Source organism: Condylura cristata, unplaced genomic scaffold, assembly GCF_000260355.1.
Source record: "Condylura cristata isolate star-nosed mole 26May11 unplaced genomic scaffold, ConCri1.0 scaffold00018, whole genome shotgun sequence".
NCBI classification, from domain to species: domain Eukaryota; kingdom Metazoa; phylum Chordata; class Mammalia; order Eulipotyphla; family Talpidae; genus Condylura; species Condylura cristata.
The window spans coordinates 32,350,810-32,368,523 of NW_004567119.1; the positions used below are offsets into that span (position 1 = coordinate 32,350,810).

Here is a 17,714-nt window from a genome sequence, read left to right on the forward strand (position 1 = left end):
GGTCCCAGAAAGTGTGTGATGAAAATCAACATTATTTAGTAGTATTTCTAAAATATGTTTGTGATTTTTTAAAATTGTGGATCCATGTAACTTCCCTGATAATTGTCAAATTTAGTTCAGTATAGCTAGTGTAAAATCTCCATGAGTTAATAGTTATTTTGAAAATTAACGGCTGCAAGTTTCTATAAAGAAAAATGTTTTATGAACAATCTAATCTGAATATCATTGAAACTATTGCAGAGAATATAACTTTTTAAGAGTCTTAAGCATTTTAGAGACATTTTCAACACTTAGCATATTTCCTTTATGTATTTTGTGGTATTAATTATTTGAGATTTGCTGCTCAACTTTAAAGACATGTTCAACTACTCTTATTTGCCACAAACCTCATCTTTGTGTGGTTATTTTCTCTGAAAAATTTAAAGATACTCGATTGAAATGTTTGTGTTTTTTTAATCACTACAGAGTAACATTGTTCACATCTTTCTTATATGAGGTTATGATCATTTACTCATTTTGAGAATGTTTAAGGAAAAGAGGTTGACTTGATTTTAAAGCAGTAGTGGCATTTCTGATATTAAAATTGCCAGCAATTAAGGAGATCATTGGATATTTGAAAATAGCACATACTTAAAATAACTACTCTGTAGTAACAAATGCAATTTTATTTCCACTAAAGAGTTCTGTTACTACCTTATGAGTAATTGCATATAAGATCAGCAGTTCATTTTTTAACTGTTGGGATAATAACATGGTCGGTAGAGTGACTAAATAAGAGAGAGATAGGAATTTCTGTGCAGTAAATTGAATGACAGAGTTGATTATGTAATGGAATTTTGACGTCATTTGTCAATACTTACTCTTTTAAAGGAGGGTGCATCAGCCCGTAAGACTCAGACTCCTGCTGCACAACCAGTTCCAAGACCAGGTAAAAATATAAAACTTTGTTTTTTACTAAATGATCAAAAGAGTGAAAGGTTTCTATTACCTATAATGCTTTGAAGGAATTGAAATTTTACTTAAAATAAATTGAGTTTTTCCATCTGTCAATATTGCTTAAGCAGATATCAAATTGGGATCATATACAAAAAAACACTGCTAAACCTCATTCAGCATCGTTGATCTTAATATCTTAGCAGAAAACAAAGACATTAAGATGAAATGCATGTTAAGTTACTTATTTTCATGTAGTACATTTGAACAGTTAATGGCTTAATCCTGATGAATATTTTCACCAGGTTGGTGGAGAAATCATTGACAAAGTAGGCTATGTATAACTAAACTTGTGAATAATATTTTCTTAAGTACAGACAGTTCAAGACTTAATGTAGTTTGATTTTTTTTCAAGTTACAATGATGTGAAAATTGTATACTTTCAGTAGCAACAAACATATGGTATTTTTGTAATGCTAGCAGCTAACGAATGGACAGCAATTTTGATTCATGTTACCTTCTTTTTCTAAATGGGATTTTTTTTCGAATTAACATTGATTTAAAACTATGTATGTTTCAGAAGTATAGCTTCACATTGTACTATTCACACCTCCACAATATCCATAATCCTTTACCACAGTTCATTTTTACCCAAAACCTCCCTTTTATAGCCTCAATTCTCTAGCCAGTTTTGTCTCTTTTGTCTTATTTCTTATTTTGTATATGGATGAAGTATTTGTCATCTTCCTAGTTTATTTTGCTTAGCATAATTTGCATCAGTTATATTCATATTGTATCAAATGGAAAGGTTGCTATTTTTTTTTAAAGATTTATTTATTTATACAGAACTGGGGTACACGCCAGAGATGCAGAGAGTGAGAGGATTCACCAGGAATAGAGTGGGGAGCAGAACAGGCAGATCGACGAAGTACACTGTTGAGGGGAGCAGCGAGCGGGTCAGGAGAGGTCCGCAGAGCCATGTGGTCACCTCCGGGGCAGGCGGGGATCGAACTCATGGGGATCAAACTCATGCGGAAGCCGCTTAAGCTTCTCAGTGCAGTGCTTTAACCCCCTGTGCCACCAGGGAGGGCCAAGGTTGCTATTTTTTTTAAAAAACTTTTTTTCCCTCCTGAGTTGTTGTCCATCATGTATAATCACCATAGTGTCCTAACCACCCATCTGTTGTTGGGCACTTAGGTTGTTTCCATAACTTAGCTACTGCATGTAATGCTGCACTGAACATAGGAGCACATATATTTCTTCAAATAGTTAATGCATTTTTCTGGTAGCTGCTTAAATGTGCGGTTGATGAATCATAGGTAGATCCATTTTTAATATTTTGGAAAATGTTACTGTTTTCCTGGACCAATCTACGTTCCCATCAACAGTGTCTGAGCGTTCCTTTTTGTTAACATTTTTGCCTGCACTTGTAATCTGGTCCTTTTAATATGGGCCATTCTCAAGCTTTGAAATGGTATTTTCTTATGAGCGCTAATGAACATTTTTTCATGTACATTTTTCATTACTGGGTATCTTTCTGTTTTATTTGGCTTTGGGAGAAGTGTCTGTTTAGTTGTTTTTTGTTGTTGTTGATTTTTATTAGTTCTTTGTATATTTTGAATATTAGCCCCTTTTTGGATGGATGATGTTAAAAATATTTCCTCCCATTTGCTAGGGTGTCTTTTCATTTTAATGGCAATTTCTGTGTAGAAACTTTAGTTTGTTGGGCTATGTGGAAGCTTTAGTTTATTGGGAAATAACACTCCATCTGTGTCTACCTGTATTTATAAGTGCATAGGAAAATGTGTGGTATCATAAGAACATTTACTTGGAATAGTTGAAGACTTAAAAATTTTAAGAAAATATATTTGAGATTCTAGAAAAATATTTTTAAAAGTTATTTATATATACCCATCCTGCCCCTCACTAATTTCTTGTTTGAGTTCAGTGATAGTATGTGTAGTTACAATATATGTTTTAAAATTCTATAAAAGCATAACATAGTAATTTTAGTGGACTGATGCACAGTTTATTTTTGAGTTTTCCCTCTATTATTTCACCTTTAAACTTTCAAATTTGAGGGGCCCTCCCTGGTGGCGCAGCGGGTTAAAGCACAGCACTGTGAATCTGAAGCCGCTTCCTCATGAGTTTGATCCCCGCTTGCCCCGGAGGTGACCACATGGCGTGGCAGACCTCTCCTGACCCGCCTGCTGCTCCCCTCAGCAGTACTTCGTCGATCTGCCTGTTCTGTTCTCCACTCTGTCTCTGGTGAAGCCTCTCACCACCCCTGAGCCTCTGGCCTGCACCCCAGTTCTGTATGCACAAATAAATAAATCTAAGAAAAAAAAAAAGCTTTCAAATTTGAGGGAAATAGTCTTTCTAGTCAACTTACACTTTTAAAATTGACAGTGAACATTTAAATGTCAGCCTATACTTAACAAAAATGTTTAAATCTGTTCAGTCATCTATGATTAACACAATAAAGAAAAATAATAGATCCAAGTGTGAAATTTTTATAGCTCTTCACACTTTTCAGAATTGTTTTACAATCATTATCTCACTTAATTCCCCCAAGTCAAAAGGATAGTTTTTTTATTATTTTTAGAAAATAATAGCTTATTTTTACAAAATTTTGTGCATTTTCCCATCTCAGTTGTAATCCCCGTGGGCTTCCCATCACCAAATCTCCCGTGTGCCATCACCATAGTCCATTGCATTTCCCTCCTCCCATTGTTTTTGATCCTGTTCCCCACTCACCCTCAAAAAATGTCTCTGGTATATAACTGTTCATTATTATTAATATTATCTTGCCTGGTCCACTATACTCCCGCTGTGAGTGAAGCCATTCAGTATTTTACCTTTTCTTTCTGGCTTATTTCACTAAGCATCATCTTTTCCATCTCCATCCATCTTGTTGCAAAAGGCATGTGTTTTTTTATTTTATTTTATTGGTTGCTGAGTAATATTCCATTGTATATGTGTACCACATCTTTTTAATCCAGTCATCTACTTTTGGGCATTTGGGCTGTTTCCATGTCTTTCCAATTGTAAATAAAGCAGCAATAAACATAGGAGCGCAGATATCTTTTTGAATCAGTGTTTTTGTGTCTTTTGGGTAGATACCTAGGGGTGGGATTGCTGGGTCGTAGGGAAGCTCCATGTTTAGCAGTTTGAGGAACCTCCAAATATTTTTCCATAGTGGTTGTACTAGTTTGCATTCCCACCAGCAGTGCAGGAGAGTTCCTTTTTCTCCATATCCTCACCAACATTTGTTATTGCTAGCTGTTTGAAGATGTGCCATTCTCTTCTAGTGTGAGGTGGTATCTCCTTGTGGTTTTAATTTGCATACGAACATTTTTCGTATGCTTATTGGCAATTTGCATTTTCTCTTTGGGGAAATGTCTTTAGCTCTTCTGCCCATTTTTTGATGGGGTTGTTTATTTTTGTTGAGTTTTATCAGCTCTTTGTGTCTCTTTGTGATCAATTCTTTATTGTTAGTATTGTGTGAGAAAATTTTTTCCCAGTCAGTGGGATGTCTGTTTTTTGTAATGTTTCTTTTGCTGTATAGAAGATGTAGTCCCATCTATTTATCCTTGCTTTCATTATCGTTGCATTGGGTGCTTTATCTTCAAAGATGTTACTGAAGTGTATGTCTGTAGTGTTTCACCCATCTTTGCTTCCAGATATTCTTTGGTTTCCAGTCTTATGTCTAGGTCTTTAATCCACTTCGAGTTGATTTTTGTGTATGGTGCGAGTTAATGATTTAGTTTCATTTTTCTTTGCATGTAACTTCTCAGTTTTCCCAGCACCATGTGTTGAACAAACTTTCTTTGTTCCATTGTATTTTCTTTGCTCCTTTGTCAAAGATTAGTTGCCCATAAACCTGTGGATTTATATCTGGGTTTTCTATTCAAATCCACTGGTCTGTTCTTGTTCCATTCCATGCAGTTTTGATCGTTAGGGCTTTTGTAGTATAGCTTGAAGTTTGGGATTGTAATGCCTCTGTTCTCTTTCTTCTTAGTCATGAGAGTTTTGGCTGTTCGAGGTCTTTTGTGGTTTCATACGAATCTCATCGGTATTTTTTCTATTTCTTTGAGGAATGTTATTGAGACTTTTATTGGAATGGTGTTAAATCTATATCACTTTTAGAAGGATGACCATTTTGATGATGTTAATTCTCCTGATCTATGAGCAGGGGATGTCTTTGCATTTCTTGGTGTCTTCTTGTATTTCTTTTGACAGTGCTTTGTAGTTAACTTTGTATTGCTCTTTTACCTCTTTTGTTAGGTTGATTCCCAGGTATTTGATTCTTTTTGTTTTCATTGAAAACGGGATGGTTTTTCTCCACTCCCACTTCTTCTGACTGGTTGTGTGTAGGAAGGTCTCTGACTTTTGTGTGTTGATATTGTATCCTGCTACCTTACTAAGCTGGTTAATTGTTTTGATTAGTTTCTCTATGGAGTTTTTAGGGTTTTCCATGTAAATTAACATGTCATCTGCAAATAAGGACACTTTTACTTCTTTCCCTACTTGGATTCCTTGTATATCTTTTTCCTGTCTTACTGCTCTGGCTAGAACTTCCAATGTTATATTGAAGAGTAGTGGTGAGAGGACACTCTTGTCTTGTTCCTGATCTCAAAGGAAAGGCTTTCAGCTTTTATCCTTTGAGGCAAATATTGGCTGTGGGTTTGTCATATATGGCTTTTATCATGTTGAGGTATGTTCCTTTTATTCCGAGGATTTCGAGGGCCTTACACATAAATGGATGTTGAACTTTATCGCATGCCTTCTCAGCATCTATTGATATGATTATATGGAGTTTATTTTTGTGTCAGTTGATGTGATTAAAATCAATCCATTATTTTTTTATCTTATAAAAGTTGTATATCAGATCATGTTAACTTCTGACTTAAAACTTGGCTTTTCTAGTCACTGATACTAAGTTGCAAAATGGGGCTCATTAATTGAGATCATCTGGCTATATAGACTCTTGCCTTAAACTCTCCACATAAAGTCCTTGTGTTAGTTTCTGCTTCCCACTTATGGTCAAGTTTATCATGGTTATGTATGCTCTCAGTACCTATGACTTGATTCTTAAAGGAAACCTGTGCATGCTCTTAGTTTTATTTTTTTAATACCAGAACTCTTTTTTCCCCTAGTATGTGTGGATTTTTATGTTTTTTTTCTTTTCTTATGTTGGTTTATCCCAACCTTGATTTTATTTAGTGACTTTTCCCCAAACATCTGAAGTTTGTCGTGGGTTCCCTTACCAAATCAATGGCATTTCATTCAAATATTTTTTTCCCCCTGTAGCCATTCTCATACCAATTCCTGCTTCTTGTTTATCCATGTGCCTATTCACCCCATCATGCCTTTATCTTGGCAACAAATACTTGTTTAATATTTATTGAGACAGGGGACCTCCCTGGTGGCACAAGGGATTAAATCTCAACAATATCAAGCTACCACCAGCCACTGCAGCACATGTTTGATACTTGGCCAGGGAGCTGACCCACATGGTGCAGCAACCTCACCTGGCTCTTCCGCTCTGCCCCTCAGTGCTTGTCAGTCATTCTCCCTGTTCTGCTCCTTACGTGGTCTTTCGTGAATCCACTTACCGCCACACCTCTGGCCTACACTCCAGCTCTTACATGCATAAATAAGTAAAATAAATCTAAAAAAAAGTTACTGATTGTATTATATTCTAGGTGATCCTGGTGACCTAATCAAATGTTATCCACAAGTCCTATTTCTAAAAATAATGTGAGAAAGTTTTAGTTGTTCTTTTCCCTCAGCAAGAGAAGAAAGGCAAGACCACTATAAGAAATATGTATGCTTCTCAACTTGTTGTATATATCTTGCACTGATTTATGTGACTGGAAAAATCATACTGCTGACCTAGTTAATATTTTATCACAGTGAAATTGCTACGTAAAATAATAGAAGGTGTTAATTAAAATGTAGCTTTCTATTTCCTTTAAAATAGTCACATTCCAAAACACCCTTTGGAGTACCATCTATTTCTAAGAATTAAGACTAAAGTCAAATTCTGATCTCCTTATTTTGACTTTTTCATAAAAAAATTCTAACAGCACATTGAAGACTATTTTTATTGTATGGATAAAAACAACTGAATAATACAGCAGTTTTTATCTTAACATTTTGAGATTTTGAACTTAACTGATGCCATTACATGATGCCAACAAATATTTTATTATAAGCTTGTTTGTATATATAAGTAATGAAACGGTAGGAATACTGGTGTGTTTATAGTCTGTATTTTCAATTAAAATATTATGAGCAATTCCGTATAACAGACTCCACATCATTCATTTCATGTGCTGTTCTCTTCTAATAAATGAACAAAAGTTTTTAAAGGAGCGACAGTGAGAAGGTAAGAAATATTTTAGGTATCAACACCTAAGTAAGGACTCCTCCAAAGAAATTGAACATTTCCTCCCCACAGCACTTTCCCAGTGTTACATACTTTTATAATATTGTCAATGCATTTATTATAGTGATAATGAATTAAGAAATTTAGTTGTCCTTAAGATCCATGAAGATAGCTATTACTCATTGCCTAACAGTGTGTAGTCTATTCACTTTTTTATGACCATACTACACCGAGTAGCGCTCATGTATTTTAATGTTTTATGAATGTGAGGAATAATTTTATAACTGGTCATACGTAAATACAAATAATTTTGCAAATTTGAAAGTTAAGAGTACAGTTTTTGTAACACTCAAATGTTTGTTGTTTCTTACAGTTTCACAAGCAAGGCCTCCCCCAAATCAGAAGAAAGGTGAGATGGTGCATATGATTCTAAACTTTAAAAAGTAAAGTTTTATGCAGTTACATCAAATGTGTGTCCTTGATAGCCTTTTTCATTAGTTAGTGCTCAGGTTGTACTGATTCACTATTGTCTTAATATATTCAGCTCAAAAGATTTGACTATAAACTTGTAAACTTTAGTTGGGCAAAGTAGCTATAATTCATTTTAATTATGCCATATTTGCTACCTTCAAAATTTTGTCTTTCAGGGTCTCGAACACCCATTATTATAATTCCTGCAGCTACCACCTCTTTAATAACCATGCTTAATGCAAAGGACCTTCTACAAGACTTAAAGTAAGTAATTTGTCAAATTACTCTTAATAGGACATAGAGTTATGGAAAGAGTGTAGTTACATATGCATATACTTTTATGGGAGGAAAACTACACTTTAGTCTGAAATATAATTTCATAAACAGTATACTCTTATCTTTGGACCCTTTGTTGAAAATCATTTAGTGACATTACAGGCTAAAATTCTAAGGAAACTGATACTGTATTAGCTTTTAGTATGAAATGCTTTGTTTCCTCTTTTCCATTTAGAGATAGAGTATAAACTCAAATTCAGATCAGATCTGAGTGACATTGCAGTTGGCTCTTAGGTGACAAATTAAGAGCCCTTTTTCTTTTCACACTCTAGAGCTAAATCAAAATGTGTATGCCTCCTTACACTTATTTGGAATTTTCCTACTTAATCTTTTTTGTTGGTTGTACATCTCTTCTAAGGTTTCAGTTTTAGCTCCTTTGTTTCCTATCCCTGTGTGGGCAGTACAAACCAGATGCAGGAAGGCATATCCCATGTTCCATTTTCCTCCACTTGGCAGCAGTGATTTTGGTTCCAAGAGTATTTTCCTTCCAGCTCAGCTAAGCATTTCATGTATTTGTTATATTTTATCTAGAATTTCTTGTGTATAATGGTAAAATTTTTAATAATATCTGTTACAGTGCTTTAGTGGAACTGGTTTGTAACATGTCAAAATCTATCTGAGCAGTATAACCATCAGTCTGTGAAAGTCAGTGTTGAGACAACAGTATTTTATTTTTTTATATTTGTGCTAACAGAAAGCGACATGTTGGTATTTGGAAGTTTAGGATCCCTTCAGGTGTAGTATCTTGGTGTACCCCTCCCTGAATTACCCATTGCCCACTACCTACTGTATAAAACAGCATGCTTCTTAACTGTTGGAGATGTGCCTGTGGGGAGTTAAAAATGCAGACTATTTCATTGCAATACACTCATTAAAAATGAGTTTTAATCTTCATTTAGTGATTCATTTTGCTTGCTTTAGCTGTAAGATACAGGTGGATTTAGCAACAAGTTATTTTGGGGGAGACTGCTATGTACACTGAGTTTGTTCATTCAGCAAACACTTCTAGAATAGTAACTAAAAAGCAAGTGCTGTGTAAATAGATATATTGCAACTTTTTAGGGACTCATGATAGTGAGAGTGTATTAGGAGTCATTAGTTTCAACTGATGAGAAGAAATAAAATATGTACCTGTATAGTATTAAACCCAGCCATTCCTTACTATTCAGAGTGTGGTGAAAAATACAATTACTTTTGACATTTAACAGCTGTGTCATACTTGATGTTGGTTTCTCTCACTTAATATATTTGAATTAGGTGGTCTTTAAGGACTTTTCTTATATGTTGACTTTTATGATTTCCAAATCTTATACTGTCCATTTTTCACAAATTTTAGTAATTGACAACATAATTTTTTATTAGAAATGTCTGGTTACAAATTCATAGTAAATTTTTGAAAAATGAATCTAAGTATTTTATTTGTGAAGACCCTTTAATAATATTCATCTGAATGTATTACAAATCTAGTACTTAAACATTTTTTCCTAATAGAGCACAGTAAATAGGAGAAACCAGAAAGTAAATTTTAGTGTTTTTCTCCTTTGCCTTACTTCAAAGAAGCCAAACAGTTAAACAGACCACATTTTAGGATAGACCATGCTTAATTTTTCTTCTAAGTTTAAAACACTCCCTTCATTGTTTAACACCTCATTGCAACTGACATCTCCCCTGCAGTTTGAGTCAGCTGGAGGCTTTGCTTTGTAATTAATGCATAATTGAAACCTCCTCCACACAATTATAGTACTGGCTGTAACCCATAACTCATGTTGGCATAGGTTCTGTTTGGTTTCATGTAAAATTGAGGATTCTTTAATTTTTTAGTCCTTCAATAAATGAATGAAACAAAATAAAATAAAATCCACTATACCCCTGAGTACATAAATAGAAAAATTAAGTTAATAATATAAACATGATCTTGAGAGAAGTTATAATAGAATTTTTAAAAAAATAAACTGGTTGGTTGGGCCCTCCCTGGTGGCACAGCGGGTTAAAGCACAGCACTAAGAAGCTAAAGCCGCTTCAGCATGAGTTTGATCCTCGGCCCTGGAGGTGACCCACATGGTGCAGCAGTCCTCTCCTGACCCGCCCGCTGCTCCCCTCAGCAGTGTACTTTGTTGATCTGCCTGTTCTGTTCACCACTCTGTCTCTGGTAAAGCCTCTTACCGCCCCTGCTCCACTGGCCTATTGTACCCCAGTTCTATAAGCATAAATAAATAAATTTAAAAAAAATAAACTGGTTGGATGGTACTAGTGATTTGACTATGATGGTAACTTCACAGGGAAAACTTCTGAAGAGGAGAGTTGCATGAAGAGAGTGTCCCTAAAATAATGCAGTGTTTCCCTTGCATTAGTCAAACACTAAAAAAATGCATGTGAGGAAACTGTAATACTTGAGACCTAGGGAAAGAACAGGTAAACTATACAAAGTTCCTGGCAGCAACAGGCAATGCAAAATGATTCATCCACATTGAAAAAATAATAATGGGAATTTATTTTACTCTGATAACATTGAAAATCCTGCATTGTTTCTAGTTTCCATTGATGATAATGAAAGGTCAGTTAGTTTTATGAAGGAAATGTGCTTTTATCTTTGTTGTTGTTTTAAATTTGGTTACTTCAAATGGGTTTATCTTCTATATGTAGTTGTAGATTTCTTATTTATTATATTTGGTGTTTGCTAGACTTAAATCCTTGGATTTGTGTTTTTCATTAGTTTGGAATGTCTTGAGCCATATCTCTTAATTACTATTTTCCCACTTTTTTTTTGCCCCCTCTTCATCCTTTTGTGACATTAAATGAGAAAAAAATCTTAGACCTCATTTTATTCTCCTTGTTTCTTAAATAATTTTATTCCAGCTACTTAATCTGCATTCTCAGTATTCTTAAGGTTTAATTTTGGGAGGGGGGGCGCTTATGCTCTAATCTCATTCTTAGTTTATTAATTGTATCTTAATGTTTAGATACCTTATATTTAAATGTTAATGGTTTTGTTTAGTTCTTTTCAAATCTTTGTTCTTTTAAAATTTCCCCCGTTCTTATTTGCAACCCTGTTTTATATAAATTTTAATCCTTTGATTTCATCATTTGAAAATTATCTTTTATTTTGACTTTTCATTCGTGATACTCCTTTTCCTTATTTAATTTTTAGTTTTCATTTAACTGTTTTTCATTTGCTCATTTATTGTCTCCCCCCGGAAATTCCCCCCCCCTCGGAAATTCCTTGAGTTTCAAATTAAGGTAAGGGGTATCTCTTAAACACTTAATGGAGTTTTACCAAATGGTGCCAGTTTAAATTGTCATTTTATGGTTTTTTTTTTTAAAGATTTATTTATTTGTGCATACAGAACTGGGGTACAGGCCAGAGGCTCAGGAGTGGCAAGAGGCTTCAGCAGGGACAGAGTGGGGAGCAGAACAGGCAGATTGACGAAGTACACTGCTGGGGGGAGCAGTGGGTGGGTCAGGAGAGGTCTGCCATGCCTTGTGGTCACCTCCGGGGCAGGCGGGAATTGAACTCATGTGGAAATGGCTTTTAGCTTCCTAGTGCTGCACTTTTAAGCTGCTGCACCACCAGGGAGGGCCATTTTATGTTTTTTTTGACATCCAAAGTGATGATCATTTTTGCCCGTCACATTTCACCTTTTTTTTTTTGAAAGGGAAAAGTATATTTTTAACCTACAAATATCCACAAATAACAGAGTCTGAAACCTGGTTTCTTAGGTGTCACCATATTTGCATTTAATTCTTTGACAATACTAATATAGTTATTTTCAGTAGAGTCTACCTGTTTTAAGCAGTAATGACTTCCATCATACCAGCCATACCTGAATTTAAAGTAGAGTAAGTAAATTGCAAATATTGGATGAATCAATAAATGTCAAGGCATTTTTTGCCATTATAGTAGAAAATTAGTACCTCCTTCACAATAGTTCCAGCCAAAATGCTGAATCAAGTCTTTTTGGCCAGAATTAGTATTTCTTTATTGGTGAATTGATGACTGTGGCCAAGGTTGTTAATTTTTGCTGCAAATTAAAGTGATATCTAGTTTTATAATTCTGAGGGTTGATGTTCCTTTCAGTTGCATTGGTGTCAGTTAGGAATAGGGAGTGGAGAGAAGAATAAATGATGGGCATTTGGTTTATTTCTAGTTTATTGTTATAGAAAAATTAACCTCTGAGGGTTCTAGCTTTGTGAAAGGAGCTTTTAGTAGAATCCTACCTTGAACAGAATTTGGACTTGATTTCCTTTTCCACAAACTTAGTAAAATATAGTAAAAGGAAACATGGCTTAAATTTATTGAGTTTATTATTGAGAAGTCCCTTGCTTTCTTCCATGAATGTAAGTCTACAGAATTACTTCTGGGTTTCTGATTTTGCTCAGTCTTCTGCCCCAAGAATTTCGTATTTCTTGGTAACTATCTGAAAGATCTCTTTTAAGATGTGCTTTGTCCTTTTTATAAATTCTCATGGGTATTCATAGAAGAAAAAGGAAAACATGCCACAAGAAAACAGTACAACAATATTTATTATAGGGTGTTGTCTTTTTTTCTCCATCTAATATCCCATTTTTGGAACTACCCAAATGGCCAACTTATCCAATGGAGAATATATAAATAAATTGTGACATATTTATGTAATAGAATTTTACTCAGAAGTAAAATGGAACATCCAGTTTGTTCCACCAACATGAGTGTGTATCAGAAACATTAAATTGAACGAAAAAAATCAGGGACAAAGAAATAGATCTTGGTAATACAGTACCAAATCTACTTTTCAGTGATGCACACCTGAAAAATCTTACATAATGCCACAATGCAATATACTTCAATAAAAAAGTTCTTTAACCAAATATAAACATGTGAATGTTTTATATACAGATATAGCTAAAGCTCATTTCTAATGAGTTAGAAGCTGAATTAGGTATTCAATAGACTTGACTGTTGGGTATTGTAATCACTCATTTGTATATTACAATTCATTCGTTATTAAAGTTTATTACAACTAGTTTTCATAAGTAACTTTATACATTTGTGGTATACCAAACTTTCAAGACAGAAAAGAGGAAGTTGCAACATTATATTTCAGAATTAAAATAATTTAACTCCATATAGTTACAGACTCATAAATTAAAGCAAAGCATGTTTCTCTTGGTTATAAGACCCTATTGTTCTTTTTTTTTTTTTTTTTTTAAGATTTATTCATTCATACAGAACTGGGGTACAAGCCAGAAATGCAGAGGGTGAGAGGATTCAACAGAGACAGAGTGGGGAGCAGAACAGGCAGGTCAACGAAGTACACTGCTGAGGGGAGCAGCGGGTGGGTCATGAGAGGTCTGCCGCGCCATGTGGTCACCTCTGGGGCAGGCGGGATCGAACTCATGCTGAAGTGGTTTTCACTTCTTAGTGCTGTGCTTTAACCCGCTGCATCACCAGGGAGGGCCAGACCCTATTGTTCTTTACATCTGCAAGATAACCTTCAAGGGATCGTGGTCCGTAAATCCGTAAATTGTACAACTACATACATATGTATGTTGTGTAAGTTACCACATTACTTTGCTTTTATTATTATTGTTACATTATAACTGCATGTGTGTTAAATTTTAAAAAAAGTTTATTGTTTCAAGTAAAATGATTATCTAGGGAATATTTTTAAATGATATGGCAATCTTTTCCATTAGATGTGAAATTGATGTCAGAACACATAGCTCAGAAATGAAGTTCAATATTATCACAATTACCATGTAATAAAAATTTGCATGGGTACAAAACTAGTATATCTATATGTTATATGATGAACCCAGTATATGATATTGACATTTTTCAAAGCACCAAACTCAAGCTCTAAAAAGCTCTTTGTGCTTCTATGTCTTTAGAACTTTAGAAGAGAATAATACTCAGTGCAATGACTGCATGGCCCCTCACCCCTTCAGTTAATTGGAGGCACAAGACCATAGCGTTATAAAATACACTAACGGAGTATATTAGGCGTGCATGTATGTGCGTGTGTGTGTGTGTGTGTGTATGTATTTAAGAAAATAAGCATTTTAATATGTTGTAAACAGAAATCTGGACCTGGCAATAGCTCTGCTAGATTGTTAATTATATTTGATTTTATCTATTGATAATACAATACCAAATTACTAAGAGTTGGTAATTTACTAAATTACTAACATTTTTTATTATTAAGACTATTGGTAAACACTGAACTTGATTTCCCTGCTTTTTAAAAAAATTTGCATAGCAACCTTGAAATGCAGTGGCGTTTTTTGTCATTTACATAAAGTTAGGGCTACATTTTCACATCTCTGTATGTACACATGCTTCTTTCATCCTATACCAAAGCTCCTATGCCAATGTTTTAATCCCTATCCTAGTGCCATTTTTCCATTTTTGCTGAGGTGTAAATGTGAAACAGGTGTTTGTGAACTTCCTGGGTAGGCTAAATTATCTGTCTAGAAAGATGTCTGCCTTCACCATCATCCTTTGTGATGTGGCCATATCATCTTCAAGTGACCTGTCTGTTTGTAATAAAATTTCTCTCTAATAGCAGTTGAAAATCAATAGTTGTTTGATTTCTTATGTGACTTTGGAGAATACTAAATACTGGATGAATGACAATAATTTGTGTTGCGAAGGGAAGATCCATACTCTTCAAATATTATAACCTCTCTGTAAAGGACTGGTTCATGTAAAAATAAAAATGAAAACATTTTTATTTTAAAACTCAATAATGAAATAATTTCAAAATACAGTTTTCCTATTTGCATGGAATATATTCGAAAACACTTGAGCTTTTTCTCTTTTTTTCAAAGATTTGTCCCATCAGATGAAAAGAAGAAGCAAGGTTGCCAACGAGAAAATGAAACCCTCATACAGAGAAGAAAAGACCAGATGCAACCAGGGGGTACTGCACTTAGTGTCACAGTTCCTTACAGAGTAGTAGACCAGCCCCTTAAACTTATGCCTCAAGACTGGTAAGACAGTCTTTGTTATTTATATTGTTATTATTTGCAATATGGTTAAGTACCAGATTTTATCATGAGTTATAAATAGAATCTATCCTTGAAACCTGTATAATGTGTGATTTGGTCATCAAAAGTGTTAACATTGAGGGAATAACTAAACATTTTAGATAGTTAGAACTTTATTTTACTTAAACACTCACTTTTGAACAACAGAGACAGTAGCCTATGTTTAATGTTTAGTTAGATATATAGAGTACAGAGATTATCACTATAGGAGTCTGGGAGTAATTGTAACATCATAATAATTCAATAATACTAAAACAGCTATTCTCATAATTGATCATTCTTCACGTGTGAACCAGTACGCAGGCTTAATCACTTTCCCCTCTCGTTCTCTCTCCTCTTTTCTTATTCCTCCTTTTCCTCTCGTCTAGGACGTGTACTATTTTCTAGTTATGCTCTTGCATTTCTGTTTCCTCCTCTGTAAAATGGGGATAATTAGAGTACTCACCAATTGTTTTGAAGATTAAATTGTTAACATTAGTAATATATAAAGTGTTGAAAACTCAGTAAATGCTTATAGTACATCTTAGCAATATTAATTATTGTAGCTGTTACGGTTTTGCTCAGGCCTCTTTAGTTGTAGGCTTAAATTGTTTATGGTGTTTATGGCTTTATTGTAATTTCTCTATTTAATTGAGTATTTTGTAAACAAATAAAACATAAAGGCCTTGAAAGTGGTATGTTCATCTTAAAAAAGCAAAGGTTGAGGGCCCTCCCTGGTGGCACAGCTGGCTGAAGCACAGCACTAGAAGCTGGCAGTGGCCACTTCAGTGCAAGCTTGATCCTTGGCCCTGGAGCTGACCCATATGGCACAGCAGATTTCTCCTGACCCGCCTGCTGCTCCCCTCAGCAATGTATTTCATCGATTTGTCTGTTCTGTTCCCCACTCTGTCTCTGGTGAATTCTCTCACTGCCCCTGCAGTCTCTGGCCTATACCCCAGTTCTGTATGCATAAATAAATAAAATCTTTAAGAAAGAAAAAGAAAAGAAGGATTGGAAAAATTAAGAAGTCAGAATGGTTTCTATACCCAGATTACTTTCCAGAAATCAGAACTGAAAAACAAGGCTTTGGGGCTTCTTAAAATGGTTGGTGAATTACTGTAATTTAGTGTTTCTAATTAAAGTAAAACGATTTCTTTTTAAGATGAACTTTTTCAATTAATAAATCAACTTCTGTACCCCATTGCATTTGAATAGTGAGCCCTTATTCTAACTAATAGAAGAGCAAAGATAAAAGGCTAAAAAGATCACGTAGGATTGTACATGTAATTCTATTTAAGATTTAGGTGAAAACACAGATACATGGAAACTATTGCAATCATTAATGCATTCTAATGGTGATATTCTAACAAAAACTTAAGGTAATGGACTTTGTTTGCCTCACAGGAGTGTTGACAAGATATTATATCACATGAATAGTTATTAAATTCTTTCATTAAGGATTTACAGTGAAAAAAAGCGCATGATTAAGATATTCTGTATCTGTTCTCTCTCCCCCATTTCTGTTTATAGGGACAGGGTTGTGGCAGTTTTTGTGCAAGGTCCTGCATGGCAGTTCAAAGGTTGGCCATGGCTTTTGCCTGATGGATCACCAGTTGACATTTTTGCTAAAAGTAAGATTCTCCATACTTTAACCATTTATCCAATACAAACACATGCTTGCTTTATAGATAATGATAATTTTTAAGCACCTGTGTGATGTCTTTAAAACCTTTTTTCCACTCAACATTCACACTTTGTCTGAAAGTTAATACCACTTATTACCCAATGTTTATAAATACTAACTTGGTTGCTTAAGTCATAAATCTTGTTGGGTATTCACATATTTTTATTAAAATTGATAGCCAGTTTTTGTGTGAGTTGACTTTTGCTGAATATTTAGCCAGCTGTTCAATTCAGATCTCAGCTCAGTTATTCTCTTTTAGAAACTCCTTTGACACAGTCCTGGAAATAGTGTTGTTTATTTAATTTGCTCAGTTAGCTCTCTTACTTTCATTTTGACTCGTCTTATTTTCATGTTGGTGCTTATTGTTTGGGGTTGTATGTTCCATGATGGGAAGAGCTTACCTGCTTTGGTCATCCAGTCTCATCAGCACAGACAAAGGGCAAGCATTCAGTAGAGACCTGTTTGTTGAATGAGTAGATTTCATGAGGCCTGTGTCTTTAATTTGACCATATGTTGGTATGTACTGCAATTCCCAAAGCATATAAATTTAGCCATTTATTTTCTGGGAGTGATACTCCGATTTTTGTTGAACTTGAGTATCCAATTAAATTACTAATGTTAGTGAAATTTCTTTTTAAAAGGCATTCTCATGAAACCAAATATGTTACTAGAAATGTCAGTTTTAGTAGTCATGAAGGTAGACTGTGCTGTTGGGAAATTCAGCTTTTCTAAAGCAACTATGTTTTTTTTTTTTTAGACATACTATCACCATCTTTGGCTAGGAACTGTTCAAGCTTGAGAATTTTTTTTTTTTTATTAAAAAGTTTATTTTTACATCATTTTTCACATTTTTTTTCATCTCAATTGTAATCCCCACGGGTTTCCCATCAC

General features: G+C 34.5%; 1 protein-coding gene across 1 annotated transcript in view; it reads left to right on the forward strand.

Annotated features, from left to right (window-relative positions):
* Positions 1-17,714, forward strand: part of CDC73 (cell division cycle 73) — a 100,133-nt gene that overhangs the window by 72,599 nt on the left and 9,820 nt on the right. The window contains exons 11-15 of the mRNA XM_004685468.2: positions 871-928; positions 7,701-7,736; positions 7,975-8,062; positions 14,942-15,103; positions 16,670-16,770. Of these exons, the coding sequence (XP_004685525.1) occupies positions 871-928; positions 7,701-7,736; positions 7,975-8,062; positions 14,942-15,103; positions 16,670-16,770 (445 nt within the window). The remainder of the gene's footprint in view (positions 1-870; positions 929-7,700; positions 7,737-7,974; positions 8,063-14,941; positions 15,104-16,669; positions 16,771-17,714) is intronic.